This window comes from Anthonomus grandis, chromosome 22, assembly GCF_022605725.1.
Source record: "Anthonomus grandis grandis chromosome 22, icAntGran1.3, whole genome shotgun sequence".
Lineage (NCBI taxonomy): Eukaryota > Metazoa > Arthropoda > Insecta > Coleoptera > Curculionidae > Anthonomus > Anthonomus grandis.
This window is the reverse complement of record NC_065567.1, coordinates 44,481,959-44,502,018: the sequence shown is the minus strand read 5'-3', so window position 1 is coordinate 44,502,018 and position 20,060 is coordinate 44,481,959. Positions and strand designations below refer to the sequence as shown.

Genomic DNA, 20,060 nt, shown 5'->3' with positions numbered 1-20,060 from the left:
TACTCTCTAAATTCCAAATTTGAACCCAATCGGATCAATAGCAAAAAAGTTATGGAAGTCACGTGACTTTAAAATTCAATATGTCAAATTTCTGGCAAAATTTATTAATTGTATCCTAAATAAATACCAAATACAAAATTTCAACCCAATTGGATCAATAGCAAAAGAATTATGAAAGTCACGTGACTTTAAAATATAATTTGTCAATTATCTGTTAAAATTTATTGATTGCATCCTAAATAAAGCCCAAATACCAAATTTGAACCCAATCGGACTCATAGTAAAAAAGTACCAATAGTCACGTGACCTGGAAGTCAAATGTCAAATATCTGTGAAAAATTCATAATTGCATCCTAAATAAACCCCAAATACCAAATTTCAATCAAATCGGACAAATAGGAAGAAAGTTAAGGTAGTCACGTGACCTTAAAACATAGTCATGTCAAATATCTGTAAAAATTTATTAATCTTATCCGAAATAGGTACTAGGTACCAAATTTCAACCAAATCGCACCAATACCAAAAAAGTTATGATACTCGACTAACCTTAAAAATCAATAATTTCAAAAATTTTTTATTTATAACCCAAAAGCAATGTTTAAGAATTATTAACATATATTAATAATAAACTAAATAGTAAAAACTCACCTAATATCTAAATTTTTATTTTAAATTGAATAGATTATTACGACTGACCCGTGTATATATTCGAATAATTTTAATAAAATAATCGGGCAAATTTCATTTCGTCTCACCCCGGTATAAAACCACTGACTTTTCAAAAAAACGGCATTTTTCGAAGACGTCAAAATGTTTGCCGAATTTTCCTGGCCGCAATACACAATTTCCCCAATTGATATGCACAGATTCGGAAAGCCCATTCATTTTCTGATTCGGTGCTTCCTTTCCCTGATCGTTTCCGGTTCATTTTCATTCATAATTTTACAAAAAACCCAACCAAGTCCCGGCCACCTGTCACGAGCAAAAAATTTTTACCCACCATGCGTCAAAGTATTGTTCCCACTAGCCATTTCATCAGAGTTTAGGTTGACACCTCCAATTACCTGCAAAAACCCAAAAAAATGGACTTTTTTCATAAAATCGCATTTTTCGGGTACTTGTACTATCGCTGGAACCCTGAAATTTTAGTATGTGTTGTAAAACAAAATTTCGGATCCTTTAGATGTTGCTTGATCTTTTCACCATGTACAGGGACGCGGCAAATGAATTAAACGCGAAAATTCGAATTGCTCAGAACCTATTAAAGTTGGAAGATTGTAATTTTACATAAATAATGGGGTTATTAAAGTATTTAATGCCTGAGAATATAAATTGTCCAGGTGCAACCACTAAAAAGTTATTAAATAAAATGTGATTTTCGGGTCGGACCTTCATGGGTAAAGTTCATTATTGCTCGCCCTGTATGGTTCCCAAAAATTTCGGTTATATGGCATATGAAAGGTAAAGGATGAAGTTATTTTTTGAAAAAAAAAATTTTCCCAAAATAAGTATCGTTTGGCGGAAAATCCCAAAAAACTGAAAATGCCAGAACTCGTAAAATAAATTTTTTACAAAAAAAAGCTCCAAGTATGTCAAATCTCTTATAAAACGAAGTCTTTTCGCCGAAACACTTTTTTTATAAAAAAATTTTTTTAGCCTCTGGAGAAGTTTGAATTTTTTTTTTAGTCACTTTTGTTCGCTTATAACAACTCACCCTGTATACCGATCGGGCCCAAAAAGTATACAGACATGAATTACTATAAAGTCTTTTATGCCTAAAAATTTCAATTTTTTTGACAGCGTTAAAATTGAGATCTCGTGCAAAAATGAATTTTGACTGGTTTTTTTACGAATTTTTGACTTTGAGACAGTACCGCTCCGTTTGATAGTACCCGAAAAAAAATTCGTTTACGGATCCATCATTCCCAATGTATTGAGAGACCCTATGCCAAATTTCATCGTTTCGCTAGCCATACAGCCAAAGAATTTTTATTTCCAAAAAAACACGATTTTTCGGGCCCGACCTCGCGTGCATAATATAGTCTGCGACTATATAACTAGCTGTAACGTATATATTTGTTTCTGTTACTGTTTTATATGCTTAATAATTTCTTTGAATATGTAAACTAGGTTTAGTGATAGTATAGTTTCAAGTAGGTATATAATGTTAGAAATTTTAGCTTCTTTGAACATAGACGAATTCCATACACTGTATTGTGTCAATTTTGGATAATAAAGATTTGATTTGATTTGATTTGGACAATATAAGGTAGTAAAAAGGGCAGGCATAGTCGGATGGTAAGTATATTAATTTCATCAATGCCCGTGGCAGTAGTTTTAATGCTATTAATAACCTTTACAATATCATACACCGACACGGCCAAAAACCTAAAACTCGTTTGAAATAAGTTATTTTTAACACTTCTATAATAATTTAGAGTATTTTTATTTAAATTAATTTTTGGAACAGAGTTAGATTGAATAACAGTCGTTCTCGTTGTTAAATACCCTACTTCACTAAATAAGAGAAACCTATATTAATGTAATAATTACATGCCTCGAAGTAAAAAGTTCAATAGAGAATAGTTAGTATATATAAATAATTTGATATTTTATAGAAAAGTCTGTATACAAAAATAGTTTTTCAAGCCATAGCTGTTTATTCTTCGCTTAGTTTTATTCTTAGGAAAGCATTGAAATATTGTCCTTGAAATATATTTTTTAATCTTTCAACGCCCTAAGTTAACTAAGTATAGTTTCTTAATGCTTTAAAAAGAAAACAGCAAAGTAAAATAGTGTGGGGCAGTGCTCAAATAAAACTCCTGAATATATAAGAGCGCGGCCGCGAGAATATCGACGTGAGAGAAGAATATGCGCTTTCTGTTACGCCGATGTTGAGTCGCGTCGGGTGTGTACTACGCGCTAGCCAAATTAAAAATATCACCCTTCTCCTGCAACCTCTAGCAAAATTTTACTATGATCAGCCAAGCTCTGCGAAATGTGTGATTTATATAAAGTGATATTTTATCATATTACCTAACTGTCTCAATGGGACGATCGTGATATGGTTTTTATCGCACTCATTTTACTGGCCCTGATCGGGCCCGCGGCCCTAGAACAAGACGAGGATATTCCGCATAATGAGTAAGTTTGGCATATGCCATTTAATGGTGGTCTCTTATTATATTATTTAACGCCGGTAAGATGTTTGATTAGTAGCGTATGCATATTTGGAGTTCTTCCTCTTTTTTATTTCTTAAATTTAGGATAAATACTACTACTTAATGAATATTCATGAATACGACCTTAGACATTTAAAAAATACAACCAGTAAAGTAGAGTGAAGTCATCACTTTACACGAAATTTAAAAATTGTTATTTTTCATTTGTATCCAGTCTTATATTCAAATATAATTTTTAAAATTACATTTTAATATTTATGACCAGAATATTTGACTAATTCTCTGGTAAAAAGTGCCGCTATATAAGTGTTTTTTGTAAGTTGGAGCAACTAACTAAAACTGTAAAGCTAAATAGGAAAAACATTGTGCATTATTTTTAGCCAGTGCTTTGTATTGAATCGTAATTTTTCAATGATTCGATAAGAAAAGTACAATTTTTTTAAAATTTATTTAATAAATGTACAGTATACTCTTATTTTAGAAAGATAGAAAGTTATTATTTAAAGCTGACTTTTTTTAGTCAGATGTCAAACAGTTGTTATTATGAAATTTTAAAAGTTAATTTTGTTAGTATGAAAATTTGAAATAAAAAGGATAATTATAATAATTTTTCCAATACCTCTTAAAATAAAAAGCTCACCTCAGCCGGATTTTAACACGCGATCTTTGGGCTTATGCTTCGACGCTTTAACAAATGTGTTATGAAGGCTAAGACATTATCACGTCTGCTTATTGATCACTGGTTAGAAATAGTTCATATAGAAAAACTGTGAGAAAATTGATTATTAAAAATACAATTTTAACTAATTATTCACCAAAGAATGGTTTTTTGTAACAAAGTTCTTCTTAATTAAGCAAAGTCACAGAGGTTTGTTCTTTCCCGCAGGCGGAAATGAGACTGCAGTAAAATTTCCAGGAGTGCACTTGGAATCTGACATCCTGTGTTCCCAATTCGGTCCTGCGAGGAAATTCAGTAGATGCAGAGAGTCTTTGATTTGTCATGGAAGACTGTAAGAATTCTTGCAGCACTTGGATACTAAGATGATTGCACATGATCGGTTGATTTTCCACAGCAAGAACCAAACTGCTGATCGACAGCGTCAAGTTTATTTTAGTATTGATTTAATTAATTTCACCATATGTCCGAACTTTATTCTGCTGAGGTTTTGTGATTTCTTAAAGCATTGGATCATATCATATTTTAGATGAAAAGCTTAGTTTCTATGATCTGAATGAAATTACTTTTTGCGGAGATACAACCAATCGGGTAAAAAAAAGTAAAATGATATACTCAGAAGTTGCCTGTTATTAATGTAGATTCGGAGATAACTGCATTCTCGGTTACAGAGTTAATGTTTCATTTGTTTCATGTGTTAATTTGCGATATATCACTCCAGCATCAGGATTATTCTTCTTGCCTAATAATACTATTGAACTGCTACTGATGATTCTACTATTGAACTATTGCCATGATCTAGAAGATATAATCACATCACTCCGACAGCACTCCTATAGGATGCTGATAGGATGCTGGCCTCTCAACCAACCAATCATGGTATGATTATTATTGGTGATACAAAGGTAGTATAAACTTTTATTATATTATTTATTATAAAAAGTTTATATTGCCTTATTGATCTCGTAAAACTCATCCATAGATCCAAATAGTCGTTAACCTAAAGAAACCTACAATAATTGACTACACAAAAAACCTTTACTACAAGACAAAAATTAATGAAAATAAAAATAACTTAAAAAAAATATACGAAATATTATCTGAATATAACAATAAATATAAAAAACAAAATAAAATCCCTATTAAAATTCCCATGGAAGCTAAAAATAATTGCAATTTAAAAGAAAAAGCAAATTTTTGTAATGATTACTTCTCTAAGATAGGCCTCGATATGTACAACAAAATACCAAACTCGTCAAATATATTTCAATTAAAAAATGCAAATAACTCAATGTTCTTAAGGCCAGTAGATCACAATGAATTAATAAAACATATAAACTCTTTAAAAAGTAACAGTGCTCCGGGACATGATGGTATTTCAGCTAAACTAATTAAAAAACTTCACATTTATCTAACCCTTTGAGCCCTTGACATATATAATAAACTTAATCTTTAAAACCAGAATTATTACTAAATCTTTTAAAACATCCATTATAACCCCTATTTTTAAATCTGGAGACAAAAGTTTAATTCATAATTACAGACCAATCAGTACAATTTCTAATTTCGCAAAATTGTACGAAAAGTGTTTAAGGGAGCGACTAGCCGGGTTTTTGGATAAAAATGGACTTTTGTCTGAAAATCAGTTTGGTTTTTCTTCGGGCTTGAGTACTGGCGATGCCATGCACAAACTCATTGAACATGTAAGGTATAAATTGGACTTTGGCAAAAAGTGCTTAGCAGTATTTTTGGATCTAGCGAAGGCCTTTGACACGGTGCCCCACAAACAGCTTCTTGATGTCCTCAAGAAAAACGGGGTGAGGGGTCCCGTGTTACAGGTCTTTGCGAACTATCTTGTGGAGCGGCAACAGTACGTTAAAATAGATGACACTTTAAGTGACCCATGTACAGTGAGAATTGGGATTCCACAGGGGACCGTTCTGGGACCCCTGTTGTTTATTCTGTACATCAACTCACTTACAACTTTAAACATAAACGGTATAATTATTTCATACGCAGATGATACTGCTGTTGCTTTTGACGGAGATACGTGGGAGGAAGTAAAAAATGTGCTCAAACTGGAATTATGCTTGTAAAAAATGGCTTGATATATACAAATTAACATTAAATGTCCAAAAAACCAACTATATTGCATTCTCAAAGACTAAAATAAATCGACCATTGTTCACACACTTAGACATTCAAAATCTACCAGATAAAATACAGGAAGCATCAAATGTAAAGTATTTGGGAATTATCATTGATAGTAACATGAAATGGGACTTACATACTGCACATTTAACAAAAAAATTAAATTTCCTAGTCTACAAATTTTACACTATTAGAAATATTTTAGACAGAAATATGCTTATAACCATATACCAAAGTTTGGTGGAATCAATACTAAGATATGGAATATTACTCTGGGGCAGTATGCATTACAATTCTTTGAATCCTCTTCAGATACTGCAGAATAAAATATTAAAAATAATCCTTAAAAAACCATTCTTATACCCTACTAAAGAAATTTATAATGAAACCTATATAAACATAAGAACTTTATTCTGTATAACTGTTTGTTGCTTCATACACAATCGTGAAAATATTAGATATCCAATAAACCATAACCAAAACACTAGATCTAATGAAGATAATCAACTAATTCTTCCTGTATGCTATAGTGAGTTCGGAAAGAGATCCATTTAATTTATATCTTAATAAGTTTAAGTCTGTTGTATCCTAATATTAGTAGATGCCTTCCCTTGTTAAATTGTTTAGGTACTTTATTACCTCACTGTTATTATTTTATATATATACTTAGGAGCTCATATTAATGTATATATTTTTTCTTTAAATAAGTTGAACAGAAGCAAAATGTTTATTGTACACTGTTCATTTATTACTTCCCATACAGATGCTTGCATCTAGGGGAATATAACTGCATAATTTTGATATTGTAATAACTTATTATAACTGTGTAACTATAATATGATGTTATAAATAAATAAATAAATAAAATTTAAAAAATATAAATAAAAAGGGGAAAACGTTATAAAAATGCAAAAAAGATGTTGGTAACATCATTCTTTTTAGTAGATATTGAGCTTTAGATAAATTAATTATTTGGTGTATTATTTAATTAAGTACGTAGTGCAATATAATGCATTTCAGCTTACAAATTATTGTCTTAATATCTTGGGTTACCCAAGTATTTTGATTAAACAAGATCGAACAAATTTGAAGCCAGCAAAAAACTTTAAAAACTGCAAGAATCATATTATTGTAACGAAACTCAGGAATACAGTCTGATTGTCACAGACTTTATTGTTGATGTCAGAGTACTAAACTTTCACCTGTCTGTGAAAGTAGACCTTCCGACGCAAGTAGAATCCTAAGTAAACCTAATTAACTACCTTAAACTACGAAAGATAAGCATTTATAGCAGTAAATTAATGCATTTATATTTTCATAACAATATATTTTGGCTAGAAGATTTAAATTAAAGTGAAGAAAAAGTTTGTATGGGTCTGCCTTGTTCTTTAGTTAACTCTTTCAGGCACAAGATTTTTCCCCGTTTCTAGTCCCATTTTGCACAGATAATAAAAGTTCTGCTTTTTTAAATTTTCTCAATCATAATTGAACTAATTCATAAAAATTTAAAGATTCTTATATATTTTTTTTTAAAATGAAATGTCAGTTTGATAGATAATTGGTGGTACGAAATGTGTACCACCGTGCAACTTGAACTAAGGCTAGGAGGCAATTATGAAAAATAAAAAAACGATTATTCTACAGAAAACCATAAGTATTTTACTAATTGAGAGTCAAAATTAACAATATCTACTTTGTTTTGTGATATTCTTGAAAACAGTCTTTAGATTTGCCTAAGCGTAACGGAACTTTACACACCGTACAAGAGCATTCAGTATGAACTTGGTTGATTCTGGTACTACATCTGGCACATCTTCGTCTTGTAATCCTTACAGGCTGATGATCTGATGACGTGAAACGCACTTCGTCTGGTACTACTCTTTTTATTTTCTTGAAAGCTTCCGATTGCGTTTCATGATCTGCACTAATTTGGACGTATCATTCTGCCAATAACCCATCAACAACTCTTCGCCGAAAATCTTTTAGGGGTAACCTTTTTAGACCTCTTAGTCGATAGAGAGTGAACGAATTGACGACGCAGCAATCAATGAAATGGAAAAAAATTCTCATCCACCATTTTTTACTTTTACGATCTAGCTCATAAGGTGTTTCATTTGGTCGAAACGGTCCACAAAGTTCATGTTACTATTGTAGTCCACCAGTGCCATAGGATAAGGAACAGGGACTTTACTACCATCCTTTTGTTTTCGTTGCACACAGGTTTTTACCATTGGACCATGATAATTGGTCAAAATATGGACTGCTTTTTTGTCTTTCCATTTAATCAAACTGATCCCATCAGAACTTATTGAATAATCATATTCACCTTGCTTCAAAAGGTTATCTTCAGTCATTTTTGTAAGATGTTTTCTGTTCGACTGAACTGTACCACATGCATAAATACCCCGTTCTTTGAGAATTTTCAATAACATATACGAGTTGAAAAAGTTATCGAAGAAAAGCAGATGATTTTTTTGTTTGAGATCCTCGGTAAGTCTAAGTATTACCTTTTCCCCTAACGAATGTTCCACGTAGTCATCGGTTTTACCGGTATAAATATCAAAGTCATATAAATATGCATTTGAGTCAGCCAAAGTCCAAATTTTGTAGCGTCGTTTTATAGGCTTTTTCGGCATATATTGCTTCAACTTACTTTGCCCCTTAAATTTTACCATTGATTCATCGATTGAGATGTTTTTTGTACAATCATAATATTTTTTTAAATTCTCCTTAATTTTATCTATAAAGGGCCTAACTTTATACAGTTTATCGAATCCTGCATCCCCTTTTTTTGGCATTACGCTATTGTAATTGAGGTGAACGTGGCTAGGCAATCAACCGAATCTATTTTCAGCCATAAACTGGGAAATGTAATTATCGTGCATGTCTTCGTCGATACTCCAATAGTCTCTATAACTAGGTAGTGGTTTGATTCCCATGAGAATATTAACACCAAGGAAAACCTTAATTTCTTTTGTATTTGTAGGATTATATTTTTTGTTATTTTTTTAAAATTCTTGTTCATCATAGAGATTTGTTTCAAAAACAATGTCTTCTACAAGCTCGTCACTTATAAACAGATTAAAAAAAAGTAAGGTGACAACAGGTGATCTTCCTTTTGTAGTAACTCAAGACATAAACCTTGATTCTCAGTCTCAGTGAACGGCTGGGCCGGGTTTATTAGATGTAAATTTTGAGTAGACCATGAAACTTTAGGTGGTTGATTATTTGATTTTTGTAAATACCTTGAAAGTGGGACGTCATCATCGCTGGAGTCATCATCACTACTGATCATAATATCATTAGGCTGTATTTCACAGAAATCATTTTCATTGTCGGACTCTTCTAAAATAATTTATTCCTGATCACTTGGAACTTTATCTATCATTTCTAATTCGTCGTAGAACTCTTTTTCAGTCATATCGACCAATTTTAAGTCCATAGGATATTTACTGCTGCCAGCGAAAGCCATAGCCTGAAAAAAGAAAATACCCTTATTGCATAGTGGTACAAATTAGGGACTCATTAAAATTATGTTTTTTTCAAACCATAATCCTTAATTTTTATTGCATTTATGTTTTTTACATAAATATATATATCATAAAACGCAAATAAAATACAGAATTATCCGAAATGCTTACCTTATCAAAATAAAAACAACACTAAATATTTATAAGCAAAAACACGTGCTTCTTGCAACATCTAATGCATTTGACCAGTCCAAGACAGGAAATATTTATGCAGTATATTATAAATCCGCATCCATGTTCATTAAATATATGGTAGGGATATGTGGTACAGAATATATGTCGCTGTGCCGAACAGGAAAATGAATTTGAAAGGTGGTTTATTTTTTGTACCACTATGCATCTTTTATTTATGGTACAATTTATGTACCACACTGCCCCGAAAAGAGTTAAGGATGGAACTAATTGGAGTGGAATATTCATTGGTGCGTTCGCACTGCTATGATAGTATTAGAATTGTTTATTTGTTTTCTTTACTAATTTAATGGGTTTGGTAAATAATAACGAATAGGCTTATTATCGCCAGAAATTGTCTTATTTTTTTTATTGCTACTCTGCTATTTGCAATGAATATTGTTTTACGGGATTTAAATTAATTTAAGTATTTTGTAATAAAATATACATAGTACGTCTAATTCAACAAGAAAATTTTTTTCTATTTACTTATTTTAAATTTATTCAATGTAGCTACCTCCATTATCGAAATATTTTTCAATATCTTTTCTAAACATTTTAAAAGAATTTCAAATTTCTTTAATGGCAATTAAATTACAAGCATCTCTAATTCTTTGTTTTAGTAATTCCCTGTCATTTGGTGATGGCTCGGTATAAATAATTTGCTTGAGCCGGCCCCATAAATAGGAATCAGAAATGGTTAAATCAGGTGACCTTGGCGGCCACTCAATTGGATCGCCTTTTCCAATCCATTGATTTGGAAAAGTTGTATTCAACCATTCTGCTACTGGAATAGTGGAGTGCGCAGAAAGTTTGGCGCTTCATTGGACCAAAACCGACAATTTTGGGATGAAATTACACCATTTGTCGTGAAAGTAGATTTGAAAAGAATATTATTTTTTTATGAAAATTGTGGGTCAAGAAGGTGAGAATGTGGACTGGCTGAATGGGAATTTTGACAGTGACATAAAACAAATAGAACAGTATCGGGACCGAGATACAGTTCTTTTTCCCTGACCCTGCCCTGCAACGGTGGTCAAGAGTTTCTTCCTTTTGTTTTATATTTTGCGTTTATTCTTTTCACTCATTAAATTTTTTGAGGAGGCTTAGGTGATCAAGCAGAAATAAATACGGAACCGGCATCTCCTAAAATTAAACACAGTCCACTTTTAAATTCGATTAAATAAAATTGGGATAAAACACACTATTTTTTTGGTCCTTCGAGCCGGATGTGTTCTGGTTGATTTCGTGGTGCCTTTACAGCGTATTTTTGAAAGAAACTTTTTATATATTCGAGTCATGCATTTTTTTTTGTCAATATAATTTCTTGGAAATATTGATTTGTTATTGTATATTAAAATTAATTGCTTAATGATTTTTTAAAATTTTTTACATTTTTACAATTAAATAATTCTAATACTACAGTTTGACCATCGGATCTGTGTCTACGAAAAGAATGCGGCCGAAATTTTGAAGCGTTGTCACGTCTTACTGCAAAAATGAAATAGTATTGAATAAAAAGTAAATATAATGGTAAAATTAAGCTATTTAATCATAAAAAAGATAATAAATAATGTAATGCAGTTTAAACCATATTTTTTAGTTCTATTTGCTAATGTTTTGCATATTATAAAATCCAATATTGACTAACATTTATCCGAAATTCCTAATAAAACTTACAAAGCCGGCAACGTCGTGCTTTCGCGGAAGCATCTCGCTGTTTGGGGACAGGTGATTGGTTGATGACATCGCGGCCATTAATTTATTATTTTTATGCAGCTCTCTGTCTTTCTCTATCTTATTGTATCGCATCCTACCAGGTTTTGTGTAATTTTCGGAATAATATCGATTTCTTGCGGATTCAGTGGCGGCGGCGTATGTTAATACCACAGCATAAAGAAACCAGCAGTCGCACTCCGCTCGAAAATGTAAGCGAACTAATAGCATCCTTAACCATACCGCAGCCATATTCTCCGGATGCCGAGCTCACTGTTTATCGAACTGTGTTCATAGGTGTATCGCCTAGTTCAGCGCCGTACTTAGTGACTATTTTGATAGCGTTTTTACAAAGCGTAGCGTTTTTTATAAAAACTTTTCTGATTTTAATTAAAATTACTCAAAGAATGGTCTCTTAAATTTATGGTACATACCTAATTAACTTCCTGCACGTATTCTTCTATATCGTCGTTTTTAGATGTAGAAATGCGATGTTTATTTTTGTTTAAATATTTTGTTAATGTATGAACTTTAATAATATTAAAAAATAAATATTTGTACTATGTAGGTATTTTTATTTTACAAGATAATAATATCTAAAAAAATGTTTAAGTCCGGCTCTAGCCAAGGCAAAAGCCGCGTGGACCGTAGCGAGTGTCAGCGGCATCCCTACTCTAAGCAAATATGCCGCGCCTGCATTAGTACACATGCACCGAACTCGCTTATTCAAACCAATGTATTTTTATTGAAGTGCGACTGCTGGTTTCTTTATGCTGTGTTAATACTTTTGAGCTATTAAACTGTTTTTATTGCTGTATTTTTAGGTACCTACTTAATTTCTGACCTATGACTTTTGAGTAGTGTAGCATAGTTTAGTTTATTTGCTATTATTGTTGTTGCTGTTTTGTTGTTGTTTTGTGTTATTTGTTTCTTTGTTGTTAAAGTTCATAATTTTTAACAGTTTTTGTGTTATTTACGTTAAAATGAATAACTTTATTCATAGCCAGGCAAGGGAAGTGATTGCGAATGTTTATAGGTAAGTAAAATGATAATAAAAGAATTATAAAGCCTAAGCACAGTTATGAAAAAAAACATTAAAATAAAATCATAATTTATGCGACACTAAATTTTAAAAATTATGTACCTAATGTTGTAATAAATAAAAATCATATTCAATGAAATAAAACCAAGCTCGATTGCTTTACAAACAAAAAAGATTTAAAGTTAATGTTGGTTATTTTGAATATAAAATGTCTATAAATATAAGTAATATGAATTGGAACGACGACTAAAAAAAATCGAATATCAGGATTATATACTTCTTGTACAAATTCTTAGGGTTTGCAATGAAGAAGCTACTAATAACTTCGTTAATCTACCAGTAAAGCGCAAACTTGAAAGAGTATCTCAATATACTGGCGTAAGCATTTCAATGGTGAAAAAAATTCACAAAGAAGATGAAGAAAGAATGCGGACGGACCCCAACAAAATGCTTTCTAGTCCCGGCAAAAAAAGACCGCGAATGACGAAGGTCATTTTCAAATAGTTAAACACCTAATAAATCGAATTTATATGGGTTTAAAGTTGTGCCTACTAGCAGAAAGCTGCTTCTGTGAAAAATTGCCAGAAGAAAAAAAATTTCCAAAAATAACATCTTTAAGGTATAAATACCTAAGAGAAATAAAAAAACACCGAGCCGAAGGTCGCAATATTGTCTATTTAGATGAAACTTGGATAGACAATGACCTAATGTTTAAAAAATGCTGGCAGAGTGAGACTGTTACTGGAGTGGTTAGCAATATATTCTTCAACAGGTACAAATTGATTATACTTATTTAAATAATAATTTAAATTATACATATTATGTAGTAAATTCAATGTTTAAACAGCATAATTCGGATTATCTGCCGTGCTCTTTCCCTCGCGATATCCAGGCATCGAGTACGGCACTCTTATTTTAAGTGAATAAACTAAGTAGGTGTATTACAAATTTTGTGTTTTCTTTACTTTACTTTTATCTCAAACTTCCCTAATCTTGTCTGTCATTTTTTTATTACATATTTACAAATAAAATATTTTAGAAGACCTTAATTTCCAAATTAATATCTTACCTACAAATACCTATTTTAAAATTAAAACCAAACCATATTTTTTAATATTTAATACATTCAAATCTGTGTAATCGGTTTATAAAATTTCGCACGTCACTGGCCATTTCATGAATGAAATGAGGCGGGTCTAGTCTACAACCACGTTCCCCGCACCGATACCGCTTAGCTAAAGATTGGTTGGGCAGACTTTACGTAGCACCTTTACTAGGATAATGCAAATTTTTACTATATGTGTTACACATATTATTATTTGCTGTGCTATTTTTTTGGAAAAACCTTTTTTCTATGTACTTGAACCTTACGTCAATATTGGTTTGAAAAAAGATTTTTTCTTTTTCTTTAAATAAAAATAAGATTACCAAGTTAAATTATAAAATAATCTCGGGTTCCGTTTCACTACAACAAATATAAATATTTATTATTAAAAATAATTTTATGCATACCGGGAAAGGCTAGTTTTGCGTTCAAAAATTTGCGAGAATAACCGCTATTTTGCTATTAGCGTTATTAAGCATTTTTTTATTACAACGTTCTCTATCGATATCTAAATATTTCATTTTGAGCTATTTATAGAACAGGGTTAACCATTTGGTAGAGTTACAGATATTTATTTCTTACTTTACTTTTTAAAATAAAATACCTGATACTGATAAACTGTAAAAGACTAAAGCCTTATGTTAGACTGCAATTTCACAACTTATTCTGGTTATTGAATCCACTAATAATGCTAAAAATGACACTACATATCACAACGCTTTCGAAAATTCAAGAGAATTTTATGAAGCACCATAACACTATTTTAACATTAGTGGCTGTTGATGATCAGCACCTTAAATTTGAGTCAAAGGTTTATACTGATTTTTGCATGCGTTGTGATGAAATAGCTACGATTTTTTTCCAGCTTTTTGAGCTCTCCTTAGAAAATATGGGATCTTTGCATAGTACTTTGAAAAATTATATAATTAATTATGAAAAATTCAGTTTTTTGGTTACTACCCTTGAAGTGTCAGCATTAGATTTAATTTCGAGTACTCCTATCTTATGGGAAAATTACTTATATGCTTTCAACACGTTTGTTGGTCGTTTTGCCAATAAAAAATCTTACACTCACGGGAAATCAATTGAAGGCTGTCCGTCCCTTAACACTGAAAATCCATTATTGCTAAGAAATTTGTCGGATACTTTTTCAAAAAAAATGCTTTAAAGGCCATGGAACGGAATATTGGGATTTTATTCTCGCATATAATCTTGTAGACAGATTGTATCCTTCAACAGGAAAGGTTTTTCGACAAAATTATAGTTCAAATGAAATACCTTCTTACGAACGAGAAAACCTTTATTTCAAATCATTGCACTTTTTTAGAACAAAAAAAAATTGTTTTTTGTGCAAAGGCAGTCAGTCATATAATTTATAGATATCCAACTACCTTTAGATATCCATATACCTTTATGTCAAAAACGCCCAAACAATGTGTCATATTATGAGATAAAATAATGCTTGCCTAAACTGTCTAGCTACAGCTCATATTTTGCCCTAATGCACCTGCGAAAAAAATGCCGCTATTGTAATAAGATACATCACACTTTGTTAATTTTTTTTCATTAAATCCTCAATGATTTTTTCTTTACTGTAAATGCCATAATTTTGAAAAAAGTTTGTGATAATTTACTCTGCCGCTCATTTAGTATTCATAGATTGCCTTCATAAAAGGTTTGCAACTAGCTGACCCAAGATTTAATCACACCAGTAATCAGCCTGGTATTGATCTGTTATTGGGAAACGATGTTTATCTTTTTTTTTTATGGTAAACACAAGCACAAGAGGAAAGTCCTATGTCACTCTTGGAGTGGTGCTTGCGCGAAGATATTTGTGGACGTTTATCTTGAATCGCTGTAGGTTATATGCGTCATGAAATATGTGAGGTGGAAGCCCGTTCCAAATAGAAGATGTTCTCCAGATGAATGAGTCCCGATACAGCGACGTCCTTGGGGTAGGCAGGTGGACTCAATGTTGATGAGCCGCAACTGCTAGACGCGTCCTTCTTGCCGGAACAGCCCTGGGTGGAATCAGCCCTGCCAGCTCAGAGGAGCACTTACCGTGATAATAACGGTAGAATAAACAGAGATCGGCCACCTTTCTCCTGTGCTCTAGACTATCCAGACTCTTTGTCAGTTCTGGTTTGTCGATAAGACGAATAGCTCTTCTTTGTATAGAATCCAGCAGGTTTAAACTATGCTTGGGTGCAGAGCTCCAGACATGCGAGCAATACTCGAGGGAAGGGCGTATTTGAGCTTTATAAAGAGTCAGCAGCTGTTCTGGTGTATACAGTTTTTTCGTTTTGAAAAGCACTCCGAGTTTTTTGGAAGCTGCCCTAGCAATCTCGGCAACGTGGTCATGCCAGGACACACTGTTGGTGACTTCGACTCCTAGAAGATGTAAAGATGATTTCATTGGCAATGTTTTCCCTGCCATAACCAGCTCCGGGCCACCAAGGTTAGTCTTCATCGTAAATACTGCAGTCTGCGTTTTTTTAGCGTTAAAATTGACCAGATTGTTAGCGCCCCTCTCCAAGATTGCTCTAATATCGTTGTTGGTTGAAGCTACTTGTTGCTGCCTAAAATTCTGACAAGTTGCGGCTGTCGTTGGTTTGGCGGATTTAAATGTGGAAATAAGTGTGCTATCGTCCGCAAAGCTGTAGATTGGATTAACAGTGGTTCCTAGCAAATCGTTGATATATATCAAGAAAAGGGTGGGGGATAGAATGCATCCTTGAGGGACTCCAGCGTTAATGTTAAATTTGTCGTAGAGGTGTCCATCGACGGCTACTTGGATTTTTCGTTGTTCAAGAAAACTTTTGATCCAATTCAATAATGAGTTTTGTATGCCGATTGAGGAGAGCTTGGTTAGTAGTCCCTCATGCCACACTCTGTCAAATGCCTTGGAAATGTCAAGAGCGACTGAGCGGGACTCGCCGTGCTTCTCCATGGCCTCCGTCCACAAGTGTGTGACGTAAGCCAGAAGATCGCCGGTGGATCTAAGCTTTTGGAAGCCGTATTGATGATCGCTGATTAGTCCAGATGATTCCAGATATCTTAACAGTTGTTGGTTGACTGCTTTCTCCATAATCTTCGATATTACTGGAACTAGTGCAATCGGGCAGTAATTGGACGGCATCGTCTTCTTACCCTTTTTGGGTACAGCTTGCACTTGAGCAGTTTTCCAGCTTGTTGGAAATGAGCCCTGTTTATACGATGCCGTGAACAGTCTACATAAGGGAGGAGTCAGTTCGTCTGCACAACGTTTTAGTACTAGGGCTGGAATTCCATCGGGTCCAGAAGCTTTGTTGGTGTCTACGCTTTTAAGAATTTTATTTATAATTCATTAGGGAAATGAAATTTCACCCATCGATGAATTCACCCTTGGCAAATATGGCGGTGTTTTGCCTTGCGAGTGCAGAGTAGAATTGGATGCGAAGAGTTTACCCAGTAAGTTGGCTTTTTCCCTTGCTGTTACCGCGATAGAACCATCATCTGCTGTTAGGGGTGGCAAGGCCGACTTAGCAAATCCTTGACTAATGGCTTTCGATACCGACCAGAAAGATCTTGTTCCATTTGGGCAGTTTAGCAATTTGTTTTTGATCCTGTTGTTATGACTCTCTTTGCATTCATCAATAATTCGCTTGCAGCAATTTCTGGAGGTTAAAAAGTTCCTCCAATTTTCGGTGGAAGGATGTTGACGCCATTTGCGATATGCTGCGTTTTTAGTGTTTACTGCCTTTTTGCAATTCAGGTTGAACCATTGCTTGTTGTTTGATCTGCATTTAGTAGAAAAAGGGATATAAGCTTCCATTCCTGCCAAGATCGTCTCTGTAATTTGGTTTGCACATTCTGATATGTTATTGGTTCTAGAGCAGACTTCTTTCCAAGGGAATGAGCGATAAAATTCCCGAAGATGGTTCCACTCTGCTGATTTATAGTGCCATCCCTTCCGCGGCATCGGAGGATCCTGCGTTTTAACATCCAACTGGCAAGAGACTGTTATCAATTTGTGGTCCGATGTTCCTAGGGGGGCCTGTACTGATACAGTGTACGAGTCAGGGTCTGAAGCCAAGACCAGATCTAGGAGACTCGCGAACTCGCCGTCTCGGTCGGGGATTCTGGTAGGTTCCTCCACAAGCTGCGTAAGCCCGCATATGGTGGCAAATAGCTCAGCTTCTCGTCCTTCATCGTCGTTCTTGTTGCAGAAGCGCAGCCAGTTGATATTGTGAACGTTAAAATCACCCATGACGATGATGGTTAATGTAATCAACCAGGTTCAAAAAGAGCCGCCTATATTGGGTATCGCTTGGTGGTCTGTAGATACAGCAGATAAATTTCGTGGCTCCACTGGCTATTATTTTGAACCACATAACGTCGAAGTCCGCAGGTTCAAGCATTTCCTCCCGCTGGCAACTCAAATCGCTCTTGACAAATACTGCCAATCCAAAGTTTAGTCGAAATCGGGTGTGTAGATCGTATCCAGGATAAATAAGGTGAACATTTGTTGTTGGAAGTTTCACCTTTGTTTCTGCCAATGCCAGAATGTGAGGCTTATTTGATTGCAGGTGTTGGTGTACTGCATTAATATTGGTGTTTAGGCCTCTGATGTTACAGAAATTGATTTTTAGGCTTTTAAATCCGCCTGATGGACCCCCCCGACCAGCCTCCGCCCGGAGATCCGAATGGGAGGCTAGTTTACCTCCGGAAAGTTTTGGTCGTGAGGGCGCCATCATGCATTTATTTTTTTCATTTATTTCACTCCAAGTTTTTTGGAAGCCGCCCTGGCGACCTCGGCAACGTGGTCATGCCAGGACACACTGTTGGTGACCTCGACTCCTAGAAGATGTAAAGATGATTTCATTGGCAATGTTTTCCCCGCCATAACCAGCTCCGGGCCACCAAGGTTAGTCTTCATCGTAAATACTGCAGCCTGCATTTTTTAGCGTTAAAATTGACCAGATTGTTACCGCCCCAGTCCAAGATTACTCTAATATCGTTGTTGATTGAAGCTACTTGTTGCTGCCTAAGATACTGAGAACTTGCGGCTGTCGTTGGTTTGGCGGACTTAAATGTGGAAATAAGTGTGCTATCATCCGCAAAGCTGTAGATTGGATTGACAGTGGTTTCTAGCAAATCGTTGATATATATCAAGAAAAGGGTGGGGGGCAGAATGCATCGTTGAGGGACTCCAGCGTTAATGTTAAATTTGTCGGAGAGGTATCCATCGACGGCTACATATATTGTTCGTTGTTCAAGAAAACTTTTGATCCAATGCAATAATGAGTTTTGTATGCCGATTCAGGAGAGCTTGGTTAGTAGTTCCTCAGGCCATACTCTGTCAAATGCCTTGGAAATGTCAAGAGCGACTGAGCGGGACTCGCCGTGCTTCTCCATGGCCTCCGTCCACAAGTGTGTAACGTAAGTCAGAAGATCGCCGGTGGATCTAAGCTTTCGGAAGCCGTATTGATGATCGCTGATTAGTCCAGATGATTCCAGATATCTTAACAGTTGTTGGTTAATTGCTTTCTCCATAATCTTCGATATAACTGGAGCTAGTGCAATCGGGCGGTAATTGGAGGGCAGCGTCTTCTTACCCTTTTTGGGTACAGCTTGCACTCGAGTAGTTTTCCAGCCTGTTGGAAATTGGCCCTGTTTATACGATGTCGTGAACAGTCTACATAAGGGAGGAGTATAAATATATCTATATATATTATTAAAATTTACCTCTTATTTGGAAAAAAAGTAACGATTTTAAACAGGACTTTAAAAAATTAGGCTTAAATTAGATGTTTTTTTTTTGCTATTCATTCCATACTCACTGAGTAGGCGATAACGGGTTGGGAGGTCATGTTGTTTATAATTTATTTGTCAGTGAGTTAAATGGTGTTTTAAAGTTCTCGTTTAATAATTAAAGTTTTTAACAGTTGTTTTTTTCTTAAATTATTGATAATGAAAGTTTACCCTAGAGAACTACGAATTGACATCATATTTATTATCGGTGAATGTCTCTAAAATCCGCTTGCGGCGTCTACCCTGAAAGGTTTTCTAATAGAACTTATCTAAATAAGGCTGCTTTTGAAAGACTGTTGTCACAATTTAAAGAAATTGGAAGTGTTGAATATAAGACGGATGCCAAAAGCAAACCCTTAACAGAAAATAAAGATACTGAGTTGGCCGTTATTGCTGAAGTTGCCCACGCTCGTCATATCGGTAAGTAGGTATTTCTAGGGTACTAAATTGAAATAACTTTCATCCCTATAAAATTCTTCGTCTCCAAGAACTTTCGGGAAATGATTTTAATAAAAGAGTTAAATTTTGTACGTGGGTCTTGGATAAGGTTACAGATATTAGTGATTTTTCAAATATATTTCTATTTACCGATGAATGCACTTTTCACAATAATGGCTCTTTTAACAGACATAAGACTAATATTGAATGAGCTTAAGCTAATACAAAATTAGCGTTTTATTTTAACAATAATTGT

At 34.1% G+C, this 20,060-nt stretch overlaps 1 protein-coding gene across 1 annotated transcript in view; it reads left to right on the top strand.

Annotated features, from left to right (window-relative positions):
• Nucleotides 1–2,716: 2,716 nt before the first annotated feature.
• The window catches only part of LOC126748352 (voltage-dependent calcium channel subunit alpha-2/delta-4), a 167,730-nt gene continuing 150,386 nt past the window's right edge, over nt 2,717–20,060 (top strand). The window contains exon 1 of the mRNA XM_050457517.1: nt 2,717–3,144. Within this exon, the coding sequence (XP_050313474.1) occupies nt 3,065–3,144 (80 nt within the window). The 5' untranslated portion in view covers nt 2,717–3,064. The remainder of the gene's footprint in view (nt 3,145–20,060) is intronic.